Consider the following 15866-nt stretch of genomic DNA (forward strand, 5'->3'; position numbering starts at 1 on the left):
CCACTGCCACCACCTAGGGGATCTGGTCTGTCTTTGGCCGTGTGCCCCCTGGGATACACAGGCCTTGTAGACCTTGAGGGTGCTTGACCCACTGAAAAACCTTGGGGTACTTCCTCTAGCCTGAAGCACAAAAAGTAGGCTCCTTTAGTCAGCTGGACCAAGGGGGCATAAAGGCATGCCTTTCCCAACAAGTCCACCATGCTTGGTACAGTGGAGAACTTTATTGGTTACAGAGGGAAGGCTGGGGGAAGGGTGCAGGATAGAGAAGTATCACAGGATAACCTTGGAGCAAATGGTGTGGCTAGTAGACTTTGATCACGCATGTACTTTACAGCAAGCTATATCTCTAGATAAGTTTCAGCAGTTTACTCACTTCAGTATCTTGAGAGAGAGAAAGAGAGAGAGAGAGAGATGCAGATGTTTCAGCTGTTGTGTGTCTTCTTCGTAGCTGCTCTGCTCCTCCTGGGCAGTCCTGCCTTATATAGCCCTTTTGACATCATTTACCTGATCCAATCCTGGCCAGGTGATGTTGGACACCAGCCAACCAATCTAAAAAGCATCATTGGTTAACTCTGAGAGAGACAGGGATCAAGCCTCACCCCTCCTCCCCACCCCCACCACCGCCCCCCACCATGAGGCCAGTGCTTAAAACAATAGAGAGGAAGATGCACCCCTCTCTCATCTGGTCCGGGTCAGAGCTGGTTGCTTAGCAACCAGTGATAGGCAGATAAGAAGACAATGATGGGAGGGGAAGAGACTAGCAGGAGAGACAGGGAACAGATTGGGGATGGAAATCCTCCACAGGCTCTACTTGCTGTGCCCGGGCTGCAGGTCAGAGCGGCTGTGTGTGGCTTCCCCAGGCTCTAGGGCTTTGCAAGTGGCCATGTTTGCAGGAACAGAGCGTTTCCCCCTCCCCGCATGCTGCAGGCATCAGGGTTTCCTTTGCCACCCTCAGAGGTGCTGGGTTCCAGCTGCAGAGAGGTGCTGGGTTGCATGGGTGTGAGCGCAGACAGGCCAGAGGCACTGTGCACACTCACCCATTCAGACATCCCCTGGTTCATAGACAGCAGCTTCCTGTGTCCAATGCTGCCACCTTCCCTGCAGCCCAGCCGGGGGCTGGGGATGGGGCTGTGTCAATGCTCCTGTTGGGACCAGCCCACATGGTCCTGACTGCATGGTCTTGCCCCTATGCTCAGGCTCAGCCCGAGGGCACAGTAGGGGCAGAAAGGGCTGTGGTGGGTGTGGGAGGAGAATCTAGTTACACCCAAGCCCCTTCCAGTCCCTGCAGAGCTGCTTGCTGGCAGTGCAGGGAGGTGTCCCAGGCCTGGGCTGACTGATGCTCTTGGCCCCCTACCTTCCCAGCCATCCCCCACCAGTCCTGTCTGTTCCGGGGAGGGCAGGGCTGTGGTTGTGGCATCCGGCTGAGCTTGGCCGCCCACACCTGTGGTCGAGACCACTTCTACTTCTGGCTGATGCTCCAGAACTTCCTGCCTTTGTTCTAGCAGCCCTGCAAGGCTGAGTTGTTGCGCAGGCAAACACTCTGTGGTCCAACGTGGGGATGGATGAGGACATGAGGTACATTGACCTGCAATACTCCATAGCCCCTCTGGGACAGAGCATGACTTTCCAGATGCATGGGAGAGGTAGGAGCCAGCACCCTCCTCCAGCATGGTCCTATCCCAGCCCCACACCCTGACCAGCCCCTGTGCTTGCAGACCCCAAAGACCTGTACGAGGCCGAGAACACCTATGAGAACCTCAAGCTGCACCCAGTGGGCAAGGAGCCAGCCGGACACCCAGACCAGCAGTGCAGAGGTGAGTGTGAGGACATCCTCTGCCCTTCCCAGGGCTCCCTAGCAGACATAGAGAGAGCTCCCAGGGGTGTACAGCAGGATCAGATGTGAAACAGGACTGCAGGGGCCGAGACCGGATGATGGAGGGGGCAGGTGATAGAGGGGCTGTCCTGCCCAAAGGATGAGGTGTGGGTTCTGCTTGTGTGCCCAGGTTGCAGGACAGAGCAGGGTATGTGGCTGCCCCATGTTCCAGGGCTTTGCTGGGTGCCAAATGGGGCTAGGAAGGAATTTCTACTCCCTCATGTTGCCACAGCCATCAGGGAGGTTTCCTCCCTAACAGGCACTGTGTGCTGGCTGCAGCTCAGGCCTGGGCTGGGGCTGGGGCTGTGCCATGCTTCTCCTGGGAAAAGCCACACAGGGTCCTGGCCATATGGTCTGGTCCCCTTGCTTAGGCTCAACCTGAGGTTGCACTGGGGCAGGAAGGGCTGGGGTGGGTGTGCAGGGAGGGTCTTGTTACTTGCCAGCCCCTTCTTGGCCTTGCAGAGCCACTTGTGAGTAGTGCTGGGCAGTGGGGAGGTGTCCCAGGCCTGGGCTGACCTAGCATGGACTCCCAGATGCTCTTGGTCCTTCCTTGCCAGTCCCTGAGAAGCCCATTCATGAGGGGAAGCCAGGGCCCTGGCCCTGAGTCCAGCAGAAATTGGCTGCCCCAGTCTGTGGTTGAGGCCAGAGGCATGGGGACCACAGGGGCTGTGGGTGCCGGGACTGATCTCAAGGTTTCTGGTCTCTTGCAGAGCCCGGGTGGAACATGAAGCTCCTTCTCCTGTTCCTGCTGGCAGCCTGCCTAGCCCTCCTGGCCACCTCCATCACCCTGGGGGCCTGCTGTGAGTAAGGTCCCCTGGGGTTGTAGGGAGTGTGTGGTTGGGGGGAGATGTCCAGGGTTGGGGTAGTGAAGGGTAGGCCTGTGCAAGTCAGCAACAATCCAATCTGGCTTCGGATCCAGCCGCTTCAGATGGCAGTGATCTGATCCGGAGCTCTGGACCAGGTTTCTGCCTTGATCCGGCCGAAGCTTCGGAGCCGTGTCAGAGATCCAGCCATAGGGTATAATGGGGGAATCGATGAAATATCTATAACTTTGTTGTTCTTTGTCTGCTTTGTATGAAACTTGTAGAGCTGGTAGCCTCTGCTGAGAGCATGAACTTTGCCAAGCTTCAAGAAGATCAGTGCAGGGGCTTGGGGGGAACTGTACCCCAAATTCTTGAAAGTCAAACTCATGTCATGGCTGTGTGTTACACCACAGGCAGGTGAAAACTGCAGGAGTGGTGGCTCCTGGTGAGGTCACAGAGCCCGCCAAGTTTCAAGATCAGTGCAGGGGTTTTGGAGGAACTGTACGCCAAATTATTGAAAGAAAAACTCCTGTCACATCTATGTGTTACACCACAGAGGGGTCAAAACTGCAAGGGCGGTAGCTCTTACTGAGGCCACAGAGCCTGCCAAGTTTCAAGAAGATTGGTGTGGACAAGCGAAACTCATGCCATGGTTGGCACTGCATTTGTTAAGGTGCTTCAAGTGACAGCTGCAGGGATGGTGGCCCCTGTTGTGGCCATGACACCTGCCAGCTGTCAAGGAGATCAGTGCAGGGGGTTTCTGGGTTCTGGGGCCCTGCACGCCTAGCTGCTGACAGGCAAAACTCATGCCATGGGTGCTGGTGGGACTGACCTGTCTGTCTTGGGGCAGTTGATTGTCTCTATTGATTCTTTCCTCTCCTTAGCCAGGTTTTCTAGGTGCTAATTGATGGCAATTAACTGGCTACATTAGTGAGGTATTGAGCTGGTCCCTGAGTGAATCATGATAACACAGTAGCTTAGCAGCCAGGCCTGCAGCAGTGTCTCTCAGGCCCCAAGACAGGCAAAGTCAGTCCCACTAGCACCCATGTCATGAGTTTTGTCTGTCAACAGACAGACAGGGGTGCGGGGCTCCAGAACCCCTGCACCGATCTCCTCGACAGCTGCAGGCAGCGTGGCCACAGCAGGGGCCACCATCCCTGCAGCTGTCACCCCGCTGCACCTTAACGCACACAGGGTCACCCATGGCACGAGTTTTGCTTGTCCGCAGCTTGAGGGGCAGTTCTCCCCAAACCCCAGTACCGATCTTCTTTAAACCTGGCAGGCTTTCAGGCCTCAGCAAGAGCTACCACCCCTGCAGTTTTGACCCCCCTGTGTTGTAACACATAGATGTGACATGGGTTTTGCTTTCATGAATTTGGGATGCAGTTCCCCTCAAATCCCTGCACCTATCTTCTTGGAACTTGGCAGGCTTTGCAGCCTTAGCATAGGCTACCAGCTCTGTAGTTTTCACTGCTCTGTATTGTAATGCTTAGACATGACGTGAGTTTTGATTTCAAGAATTTGGGGTGCAGTTCCTCCCAAACCCCTGCATCAATCTTCTTGAAACTTGGCTGTATTCATTCTCTTTGCAGAGTCTACCACCCCTGACAATTTCATCCAAATTGAACAAAAACAACAAATTTTAGATATTTTATTGTTTCCCCACTGTACCCAGTGGCCGGATCTCCGAGGCGGCTCCAAAATGCTTTGGGAAGCCGGACGAGGCAGCACTTCGACCTGGATGTGCTGCTTTGGGCCCCGAAGCATCCAAGCTTCTCTGGATCTGAAGCTCTGTCCGAAGCCTTGCACAGCCCTAGTGAGGGGTACACATGAGAGTCTGGGCCTCGGGGCCGGGCATGAACCCACACGGGATAAGAGCAGCTGGGGGGAGGAAGTGGGTCCCAGAGCCAAGGAGGAGCCATAGTGATTCTGGAGATGTCCCCAGGAGGGACCTGCTCTGGGGAGTCATCTGGGGAGACTCAGTCCTGGGGACAGCACCCATGGGAGAGGACAACGCAGAGGTGTCCTGGCTGGTCCCCGCCTGCCTGACTGCGCGTACCTGTCCAGCTCCCACCATGCCCCCGGCCTGCCACTACCTTGGGAGGCTGATGCCAGCTGGACCATCTCCCTGGCCCCGGGGGTCGGGCGGAGGTGTGAGCACAGGGGGTCCTGCCCCTGCCAGATCCAGTGTCCATTGGGGGTGCCAGGATGTGTCCCTGGTGCTGACGGCCTTGTTCCTGCAGACTGGCTGCAGGAGGAGCGGCTGGGGCAGCAGCTGTGGCAGGCAGGGACTGCTCTGTCACAGGCCCAGGACCAGCTAGCACAGGCCCAAGCAGAGCTGTTGCAGGCTTGGCAGGATGGGAACCACAGTCGAAAGGAGACAGAAAGCAGGAATGTGGAAGTGTCACGTTTGCAAGAGCAACTGAATACGTTTTTGAGATCCTACAGCAGTGCACAGCCCTGCCAGGTTACAGGTACCTTGCAGGGAGGTGGGGCAGGATGGGAAGCAGGGCACCTTCATGGGCTTTGGTTTGGGCAGGATAGCCCTTCCTCCATCTGGCAGCACTGGGCCCAGGCCCTGTGGGGAGTAGGCAGGTGCATCACCGTGGGAGGGAACCCCAGCATCATGGCCTGGCTCCCCCAGACCCTCCGTCCTTCCTCTGCCCTGCTGCCCCTTGACCTGGGCACTGTCTGGGTGCCAAACAGTCCACCCTAGGCTTGGGCTGTAGCTAGAGCCAATGTCTCCTGGAGCGGTCCAGATCCCTGGGACTTGGTAACACCCCCAGCAGCCGCCCATGGCCATGACACCGGCCACAACAGAGGCACTGGTGTGAACGGCTGCCTGTGCCCAGATTGCTGCCCAGAGACCTGGGTGCTGCACCGTGGGAAGTGCCTGTTTCTCTCAAAGGAGAAGAAGACCTGGGATGAAAGCAAAGCGAACTGTGAACAGGAATCCTCCCAGCTGCTTGTCCTCTGGGACTGGAATGGCACGACCATGCCGGTACGGGGCCGTGGGGGCTGTGGGGCAATGGGAAAGCAATGCCTGGTAGCAGTGGGGAGCAGAAAACCTGCCTGAGTGTGAGACTCTGGGGTCAGGGTAGGGCAGCGCAGCCTCCCTGAGGGCAATCACCTGGGGCTGGGCACAGGGGTGGTGCTGTGCTGGCTGCAGCATTGCCCCATCTCTGCCGCCTCCAGCCCCCAGCTGCAGTAAGCCCTGCAAGAGGCTGGGGCGGGAAGCAGCTGGAACTGATGCAGGTGTGGGAGCTCGGGGGGCTGCCACAGATGACCCTGCCCACCCTGTTCCCCCGCTACTGCCCGTCCACGGGGAGCTCCGTGGCCCCAGCTGCCCCCTGTTCTCTGGCTCTGGGACAGGCCAGGGGCTGTTTGCAATTGGTTGCTCCATTCCCAGAGCTTCCTCACCAACATGGATGCCTCGTACTGGATCGGGCTCTGGTATGAGAGGAGATGGACATGGATTGACGGGACTCCATACCCAGAGTGAGCTGTGCTTCGGTTCCACTTCTATCATGTGTCATGCATGGATGGGGGTCAGGGCAAGGACTGTGCTCAGTGCAAAGACAGGATCCATACAGTGCAGGCAGCGGGGGCTGGCAGGAGCCTTGATCCCAGGCTGTATCTGTGCCAGGAGCTGCCTGTATGGACTGGGCTTGGCTCTGGCACCCCTGCTGCAGCCTGACCAGGAGTGAGGGGCTGCTTGATGGCCACGTGGGATGAGAGAGGGGAGCTGTGGCCCAGGCAGCGTGCGGCAGGGGTGAGACTGGCTGCAACAGGACCAGTGGGGCATGGCATAGCATGAGCTGGGATGGTCTGGGGGCCCTGATGTGGCCTCTGTCTTTGTCTTTGCAGCATTCAGAAACTTAAAGGTTATGGCTTTTATGGAGCAATTAAAGGGGGAAGTATAGACACAGAAAGTTCATACATTGACAGACGCCACTGGGTGTGTGAGAAGTCAGCCACTTTCCCCCGGTGAGCTGAAGAGCCTGACCCTGGGGTATGAAGACAGGAGGCCCTGTAAGTACGAAACTGTGTGCCCATGCTGGGTGCCCTCACTGCACTGTGGAGCCCAGTGACGCGTGTGCCCTTCTCCTCCCCTGGCAGCGGGAGCCCTGTGCCCCGACGCAGGAGCGTGGCCGGGGGAGAGGGGCTGCGCTCTGCCTCTCAGCAGCCCCAGCTCACGCTGCCCCTTGCCTTGCAGCTCCCCCACTCCAGCACGGCCGCACCTGGAGCACTTCCCTTCCCACTCCTAGCACTGTCTGCACTGAACTGCATCCTGTCAGCTGCGGCTCAACTTTCCAGTCTGTTGATACCTGTCTGCACTGCACGCACACCCTCCAGCATCTTCACAGACCTTCCCAGCACCATGTCATCTGTAACTTGCTTGAGAAGCTTTCTGTGCCAACAACCAAACCATGAATGGACACAGTGAGCAGCCCCAGGCCCAGGACAGACCCTTGCAGAGCCGCCCGCCGTCTTGACATGAACCCCATTAGAATGACCGACCCCTTTGCTGGTGGCGATGGAGCCAGTTGCTTGCGCACCATATAGTAGCTTCGTGCAGCCCACAGGTCTCCAGTTGCTTTACGAGGAGGTTGTTGGGATCTTGTCCAAAGCCTTGCTGCAGTGCAGACTCGACACTGTGCGCTGTCACAGGGAGCTTTCAGGAAGAGCAGAGCTGGGCATGTTTGGTCAGGCCCCCTGAGCTGACCACGTCCACTTTCTCTGCTTGCTGTAGCCAAGGACCCCTGCTCAGGTCCTCACCTCTGCTGCAACCCCTTAGTCTGTGACACCACCCTGGGTTTGTAAGAAATGCAACACAAACAAAGAAAGTTCAACAAAGAAACTGTCACTTCAGTTTTGGCTGGTCCTGCCAAGGCTCTGGCTTGCTTGGTTTTCCCCAGGCTTCTTTCCCCCTTGCCTCTAATCTGCCAGAGCCATTGAAGTGGACTCCATGCAGGTAAAACAGACCAATAAACAACTCAAAGAGAAACAGCTCTCAGCCCTCCTGGCAGCTGCTTCACCCAGACTGTCCCAGGCTCTGGGTAGCTCCCATTCTCCATTTCCACCCCTACAGCCACCCGGAGGCTGCTTTCAGTGTCCTTTTTACCTCCTCTAGTTCACCTGGGCTGGCTCTTCTTCATTCCCAGCCCCTGGGCTAGCTTGGGAGGTTTGCTGGACCGGGACCCTGAGCCTCTGGTGAGTCCTTCCAGGCCTGGGGTGAGCATGGGGAAAGCTGCCAGGGTGTGGGGCCATTTGGGCTCCTCCACACCCCTAGTAATAAGGCCGGGTCCTGTTACAGACACCCACAGCCACCCCTTCTTCCACCCCACAGTTACTCTGTCATAGCAGGAGATCAAGCTTGTTGGACATGATTTGTTTGCTGGCTGCTCAGAAACAGCATTTCCTCCTCCGTATGCTTGCAAATGGCCTTCCTCAGGGTCTGCTCTTGTAACTTCCTGGGGATCAGGGTCATGGTAACTGTGGCAGGGGGTCAGGCCAGATGATCTGATCAGGTCCCTCCTGACCCTAGCTACTATGAAACTATGAAACTTACTTTTTGGTTGGACTTGTGTTTAGGAGAGAGACTGATGGAACAATGAGACCAGTCCATCACAACTCAATGCTTTATGAGGATACACAACAGCAAAGACTTGTTGGTACTAATGAAGACAATGCTTACGCAGCCTTGGGGTCAGGAAGAGCAGGTCTGCTGCCCAGGCCTCTCTGCTTTCCTGGGTGCTCTCTCTGGGGTGTTTTTTGCTTTTTTTCTGCTGAGCTTTGGTTAAGCTCCAAGTTGTCTCTTGCTCCTGGGCCAATATTTATGGGTGGTTGATATGACATGCTAATAATTGATTTCTGATTGGTTCATTTAAATGTCTTTATTTTCAGTGGGACTCTTGGGACTGGGTGGAACCAGATTTTAGTGGTGCGAGAGATCAACTTAGCTAAGGCTCTTTATTTTTAGGTGTCGAACCAGGGCCAGTTAATCATCTGGTAATCTTTGCTGTAATCAAGATCATGTTCATCAATTGAAATTCTTGCCTCCACTCTGTCACCGTGTGTCACAGGACATGGGGCAAGATGGACTTGGGGTTTAGCACACTTCATAGCAGCTATGATGTCAGTATGGTTTTCTGAGGTGCCCAGCACACCACCATGTCAGGAAACATCACCATATGCAGAGCCCCCACACCTCTCTGCCAGTCCCCCACACATCTGTCTGTGCTAGGGAGGGCAGGGCTATAGCTACCAGGGCCAATGGCAGGGCCATGACTCTGCATGCGACCAAGCTTGGCTGCCGCGTCTGTGGTTGAGGCCATTTCTGCTTCTGGTTGATGCTTTTGGCACTTCCTGTGCTTGCTCCAGCAACCCCACACAGCAGAGCCACGTAAGCTGTGAGCGACTGCATGCCCCACCACCAGGTTGTACGAGCCCCTGTAGTTCTCCACAGTCCCCTCAGGAAGAAGCATGACCCCCTGGGCACAGGGGGCAGTTAGGAGTCAGCACCCCTTCCCCACCCGGTCCCGCCCCAGCCCCACACCCTGACCAGCCCCTGTGCTGCATGATGCCAAGGGCACCTATGAGACCCTCCAGCTGGGGCAGGTAGGTGAGGGGCCAGCTGGGTACGGGGCCAAGCAGGGCAGAAGGAGTCTGCAGAAGAGATCACAGCTGTCTCATGTGTGCAAGATCGAAAGCACTGGGAGAAGATAATGTAGGGGGCACAGATGCACAGCTCTAGCTGTGCAGGGACAGGACTGAGGGGTGGCTCTGCTTGCTGTGCCCAGGATGCAAGGCAATGTGGGGGCATGTGGCTGCCCTAGCCTCCGGGGCTTTGTTGGTGGCCACATGGGCCAGGAAGGAGTGCTCCCCTCTCCCCAGTTGCTGCGGGAGTCAGGGTTTCCTTTGCCACCCTCAGCGGTGCTGGGTGCTGGCTGCAGAGAGGTGCTGGGCTGTGGATGTGAGCAAGGAAGGGCCAGAGGCACCATGCAAACTCACCCATTCAGACACATTCATGCACTTGTTCATAGACAGCAGCTTCCTGTGTGCGATGCTGCCACCTTCCCTGCAGACCAGGCTGGGGCTGGGGCTGGGGCTGTGCCAGTACTCCTGATGAGACCAGCCCCACAGGGCCCTGGCTGCAGGATCTTGCCCTGAGGCTGAAGTGGGCACAGAAAGGGCTGGGGCAGGTGTGGGGGTAGGAACTTGTTACACCCCAGCCCCTACCTGCCCTTGCAGAGCTGCTCCCTGGCAGTGCTGGGGTGGGGGGTGTCTCAGGCCAGCTGCCCTCTCCCTGGCAGGGGGGTCTGCATGTGCCAGAGCTGGTCCCAAGGCACTTCATTTCTTGCAGAGCCCCGGAGGAGCATGTGGCCCCTGCCCCTGGGCCTGCTGGCAGCCTGCTTGGCCCTGCATGACCCGGGACAAGGGCCAGCACACATGGGAGGGGGCAGGGCAGACAGTCTGGGACCCTGGTTCAGGGCTGGCCCCGGTGCCCGGCTGCCCAGCTTCCATCAACCCCTGTCCCTGTCCCTGTCCCTGGCTGCACTATCCCCATGGCGCCAGGGGATTCAGTGGAGGTGTCAGCATGGGGGGGTCCTACCCCTTCTGTGGCCACAGTGCCCAGCCAGGGGTGCCAGGCTCTGCCCTTGGCACCGATGGCCCCATGTCCACAGACTGGCAGCTGGGGCAGTGTTTGGTGTTGGCACAAGTGAAGATCTAGAGTATTCAGCAGTGGCTGAACATGTCTGAGACCATCTTGGCCAGAGCACAGTCCTGCCAGGTTACAGGTATCAAAGGGAAGGGCAGGAAGTGGGACAATCCCAAGGCTGGGGGGTTCGGGCACAACAGCTCTTCCCCTCCTGGGCAGGGCTGGGACCAGACTCTGTGGGGTGCAGGTGGGAGCATCACTGTGGAAGTACTTGCCTGGCTGCCCCCATCCCTCAGTCCTCACCCTTCCCCGCTGGCCTGTGGCCTGGGCACTGCCTGGGTCCCACTGTGAACACACCAGGAGTAGGCTGTGGGCAGAGCCGATGGGTCTTGGAAGGGCCACGTCCGCAGCAGCAGCCCATGGCCCTGACAGGTATGGGTGTGAGCTGCTTCCTGAGCCCAGACTGCTGCCCCAAGACCTGGGTGCTGCACCGTGGGAAGTGCCTGTTCCTCTCCAAGGAGGAGCAGACCTGGGAGGAAAGCAAAGAGTCATGTGAACGGGAATCCTCCCAGCTCCTCATCACCCAGACAGCTCCTGTCACCAGTGTCATGCAGGGATGGGGGCAGGGTGGGGGCTGCGCTCCATGAGAGGGCAGGATCCGTGCAGCACGGGTAGGGGAGGCTGCCGGGAGCCTTGATCCCAAGCTGTGCTTGTGCCAGGAGCTGCCTGCATGGACTGGGCTTGGCTCTGGCACCCCTGCTGCAGCCTGACCAGGAGCAAGGGACTGCCTGCCGGCTTTGCGGGTTTTGGGAGTGGGGCTGTGGCCCAGGCAGGATGCTACAGGGGTCAGACTGGCCTGAATGGGGCCTGGGCCCTGGATGCCACTAGATGGGCAGGGGATTGAGGAGGCTGAGATGGTCTGGAGGCTCTGACATGGCCTGTCTTTGCAGTGGTCAAAAACCTCCAGGTCCTGGTTATTATGGAGTCTTTAAATGGGGCAGCATTGAGAAAGGAGGTGTCTACAATGACAAACACCATTGGGTATGTAAGAAGCCAGCCAGCTGCCCCTGATTAGCTGCAAAGACCGACCCCGGGGTACGAAGACTGGAGGCTCCATAAATATTAGAGTGCACACCTGAGCTGGTGCCCACACTGGCCGCCCTTGCTGCACCTTGGTGCCCAGGTACTCCTGTGCCCGTCCGCTCTCCTGGTGGCAGTGGTGGCCCCTTGTTTCATCCCTTGACAACATGAGGACTTCTGAGAACGCCGGCCGCCTATTCGGAAGCGGCCCCAAGGACGGAGCAGATTTCCACGATCTAAAGGACACCAAATAGTCCCCTCTCCTGGCAGTGGGAGCCCTGCACCCCCACACAGGAGTGTGGCCAGGGGAGAGGATCAAAGAGCAATACACATCCTCAACCAGCAGGATGGGGTCAGAGGAGCGGCAGGCTGAAGTGCTCTGAATCACAATACAGGGGGGTCGTGGAGGAAGGGACTTAACAGTGGGGGTCTACTACAAAGGTGAAGAGCCGCACCAGGAATTCTTGGGTCAGCTTGTGGAGGCAGTTAAGGCAAGGGATGTAGTTGTCCTGGGTGATCTGATCTAAACTACCCAGACATCTGCTGGGAGAAGCAGTCAGCCAGGTCTGAGTGCTCATGGAGGTTCCTGGCCGAGATACGGGACCTTCGCTTCACCCAAGAGGTGCACAGTCCTACCAGGGGGATGCCCTGCTGGACCTGGACCCGGCCACAGATGATGACCTGGTGAGGGGACTCCAGGTTGATAGTGATCATCACTTGCTGGGATTCACAGTCCAGTGCAGGGTGTCAAGGGCCTGCAGCAAGGCAGTAGCCTTAGACTTTAAGAGGGACAACTTCACTGAGCTGAGGCAATTAGTGAGGGAGGCGCTAGGGTCCTGGAGAATAGGGAAACTGGGTGCCCAAGATGAGTGGTCGTTCCTTAAGGAGCCCAAGGGGTGACAATCCCCCCCAAAAGCAAAGGGGGCAAGAGTGCCCAAAAGCCCCCCTGGCTTACCAAGGGCATTCGTGAATGCCTGATTGCCAAAAAGGAGGCATGCACCTGGTGGAAGGAAGGGGCTATCACCAAAGAGGAGTACACTCCACCGCTCGGATATTAGGGGGGCTGTTAGGAAAGCTAAGGCAGATACGGAACTAGGGCTAGCATCAAGGATAACAAAAAGTCCTTTTTTAAATACATAGGGGGTATGAAAAAGGCCCCAGGCAATGTGGGGCCCCTGCGGGATACACTTGGCAATCTGGTGGTTGCACCAGTGGTTCAAGCACCTACATTGAACACCTTCAAGAGTAAATTGGATGCTTATCTTGCTGGGATCCTAGGACCCCAGCTGACTTCCTGCCCTTTGGGCAGGGGGCTGGACTCGATGATCTCCCAAGGTCCCTTCCAGCCCTAATGTCTATGAAATCTATGAAATCAGACCTCTTTAACAATTTCTTCGCCTCCATTTTCTTGTGCAGGGACTGCGACTCCCCTGCTGAGATTCAGGATGGACTCAGAAGAAACTGCCAAGCCTAGGGTCAGGATGGACCGGGTTAGAGAGCTTCTGGAGGGGCTGGACGAGTTCAAATCAGCAGGTCCAGATGCTCTCCACCCCAGGGTGTTGAGGGAATTGGCAGGGGTTATTGTGGGGCCCCTGGCTCGGCTTTACGAGTGCTCGTGGTGCTCTGGCCAGGTGCTGGACAACTCGAAGAGGGTTAATGTGGTCCCCATCTTCAAAAAAAGGAGGAGGGAGGACCTGGGCAACTACAGGCCCATTAGTCTTACTTCAATCCTGGGGAAGCTCTTTGAGAAGATTATCAAGGAGCACATCTGTGATGGGCAACAGTGGGGATGATGCTCCAGGGCAACCAGCATGGCTTCGTTGGGGCAGGTCCTGTCAGATGAAACTGGTGGCCTTCTATGATCAGGTCACAAGATCCTTGGACGCAGGTGTCGCAGTGGATGTAGTCTTTCTGGACTTCAGGAAGGCCTTTGACACCGTCTCCCACCCCATTCTCATTTAAAAACTAGGTGACTGTTGTATTGATGCCTACACAGTCAGATGGATTGTAAATTGGTTGAGGGGTCATACTCAGAGGGTGGTGGTGGACGGGTCATTTTCGACCTGGAGGGACGTGGGCAGTGGGGTCCCCCAGAGCTCGGTCCTTGGACCCGCGCTGTTCAACATCTTCATCAGTGACTTGGATGACGGGGTGAAGAGCAGCCTGTTTAAATTTGCAGACGACACCAAAATTTGGGGTGAGGTGGGCACGCTAGTAGGGAAGGACAGATTACAGCAGGACCTGCACAGGTTACAGGGGTGGGCAAATGAAAATAGGATGGGATTCAATACTCACAAGTGCAGGGTGCTGCACTTGGGCAGTAAGAACCAGCAGCACACCTACAGGCTGGGGAACTCCCTTCTCGAAAGCAAGGTGGCAGAAAGAGATCTTGGAGTCATTATTGACTCCAAGATGAACATGGGCCTGCAGTGTGGGGATGCGGTCAGGAAGGCCAACCGCACCTTGTCATGCATCCACAGATGCATCTCGAGCAGGTCCAGGGAGGTGATCCTCCCCCTCTATGCGGCACTGCTCGGGGCGCAGCTGGAGTACTGCACTTGTCCACACTGAACTGCATCCTGTCAGCTTCATCCTGGTTTTCCAGTCTGTTGAGAACCATCTTCTCTGTGCTCACACCCTCCAGCATGTTTACAGCCTTTCTCAGCATCATTTCGTCCATAACTTGCTCCAGGAGCTTTCCATGCTCGGATTCAGACCATGAATGGACATGTTGAGTAGCCCTGCGACCAGGACAGAGCCCTGTGGGGCTCCATTCAAGCCCTTCTGACATCCTGACATGGACTCCGTCAGAATGACTGACCCCTTTGCTGGTGGTGATGGGACCAGTTGTCTGCCCACCATGTAGTAATTTTGTGCAGCCAATGTGTCTTCCCTTGATTTATGAAGAGGTCACGCAGGACCTTCTCCAAACCTTGCTGAAGTGCAGACACACAACACCCACATCAGGCCCTTCATCCACCGCCCCACCCCTGTTACTCTATCGTAGCAGGAGATCAAGGTTGTTGGACATGTTTTGTTCATAGTAAAACCCTGCTGGCTCTTCCAGACCAGCCTTTCCTTCTCCACAAGCTTGCAACCAGCCTTCCTCAGTGGCTGCTCTTATCCCTTCCTGGGGTCAAGGTCATGCTGACTCTTACCTTTTGGCTGGACTTGTTGTTAGGATTGAGTTTGATTGATCAATGAGACCATTCCAGTTACAAATCAATACTATGCAATAGTAAAGACTTATTGGTACTAATGAAGACAATGCTTACATTGAAATATGTATTTTTGAGATAGCAGAAAGCTCAATATTTATGGATGGTTGATTTGACATGTTAATAATTGATCTCTGTTTAGTTTATTTTAATGTTTTTGTTTCATGGGGACTTCGGCAATATGATGCAACCAGATTTTAGTGGTGCTGAGAAAGAGGTAAAGGGATCGACTTAGCTAAGTCTCTTTGTTTTTAGGTGTCTGACCCTGGTCTGTTAATCATCTGGTAATCTTTACTGTAATCAAGATCACGTTCATCAGTTCAAATGTGTATTTTTGTAATAGCAGAAGGACAGATTTCCTATCTCCTTTATGGCTTGGTTTTTGGCCTTTGCTCAGTTATCTATTAACTGGGCTGACGAGGTGGCTTCACTGTTTCCATCCTCAAGGCTGCCTTTGTGTCTAAAATCTTTTCAACAGGTTAGTAAAAATACATTAATTATAGGAGAATAATCATGAATAAATTTTATCACCTGAGGTATTAATGTTTGAGGATGCAATTGTAATACAGAGTAGGTAGGATACAGGCCCTCTGTTGCTCTTCAGTCACATTTCTGCAGCTTTGACTCAGGTTCCCTGAAAATGGCCAGGCCTGACATCCACAATTTCCCTGAAATTTGGTTATGCTTTGGACACCACAAGCTTGATGGAGTTACTGTGCTGGTTGGCACCCATTACTCAGGCTGCACAGGCCCATGCCTGGCTACAGTGACTGCTCTTTAATTCTCCAGACCTTGTTTTTTCCAGAGAGGGGCCTGTAACAGGGCTCCTACCCTGGTATGAGAAGCAGAAGGGGATCCCAGGACACCTAGCCTTTTTCTAGCTGTTGCCCCTGCACATTTTAACCAGATGCCTGCAGTTCCCCACCTGGGCCATCTTGCCCATAGGACAGGGTTCCTTACAGCAGCGCTGTGGCCACATTTAAAGCCACTGTACCGCTCCTTATTCATCTCTTTTGGCTGGAGGTTTTTATTGTCAGCAGGTTCCAGCCCCTGGCTGCACTACGGGATGTTTATTAAATGTGGTTGTGCATCCTGTGCAGTCTCAGATTACTGGTAACAGGAAATGGTGGTAAAACTGCTGCAAGGGCTGAGTAAAGGTGAACAGCACATTCAAAACTAAAACTGTGTTCCTTTAACAGCTCAGATGCACGGTCTGATACTCCCCACTT

The 15866-nt window shown here is 55.6% G+C and overlaps 1 protein-coding gene across 1 annotated transcript in view; it reads left to right on the plus strand.

Annotated features, from left to right (window-relative positions):
* The first annotated feature begins 1546 nt into the window (after nucleotides 1–1546).
* Nucleotides 1547–15866, plus strand: part of LOC149867878 (uncharacterized) — a 45985-nt gene continuing 31665 nt past the window's right edge. The window contains exons 1-5 of the mRNA XM_090037186.1: nucleotides 1547–1643; nucleotides 2584–2673; nucleotides 4920–5150; nucleotides 5529–5677; nucleotides 6086–6174. Coding sequence (XP_089893312.1) covers nucleotides 1559–1643; nucleotides 2584–2673; nucleotides 4920–5150; nucleotides 5529–5677; nucleotides 6086–6174 — 644 coding nt within the window. The 5' untranslated portion in view covers nucleotides 1547–1558. The remainder of the gene's footprint in view (nucleotides 1644–2583; nucleotides 2674–4919; nucleotides 5151–5528; nucleotides 5678–6085; nucleotides 6175–15866) is intronic.

The sequence above is a fragment of the Crocodylus siamensis genome, chromosome 3 (genome assembly GCF_052110815.1).
Source record: "Crocodylus siamensis isolate JL-2025a chromosome 3, ASM5211081v1, whole genome shotgun sequence".
NCBI lineage: Eukaryota > Metazoa > Chordata > Crocodylia > Crocodylidae > Crocodylus > Crocodylus siamensis.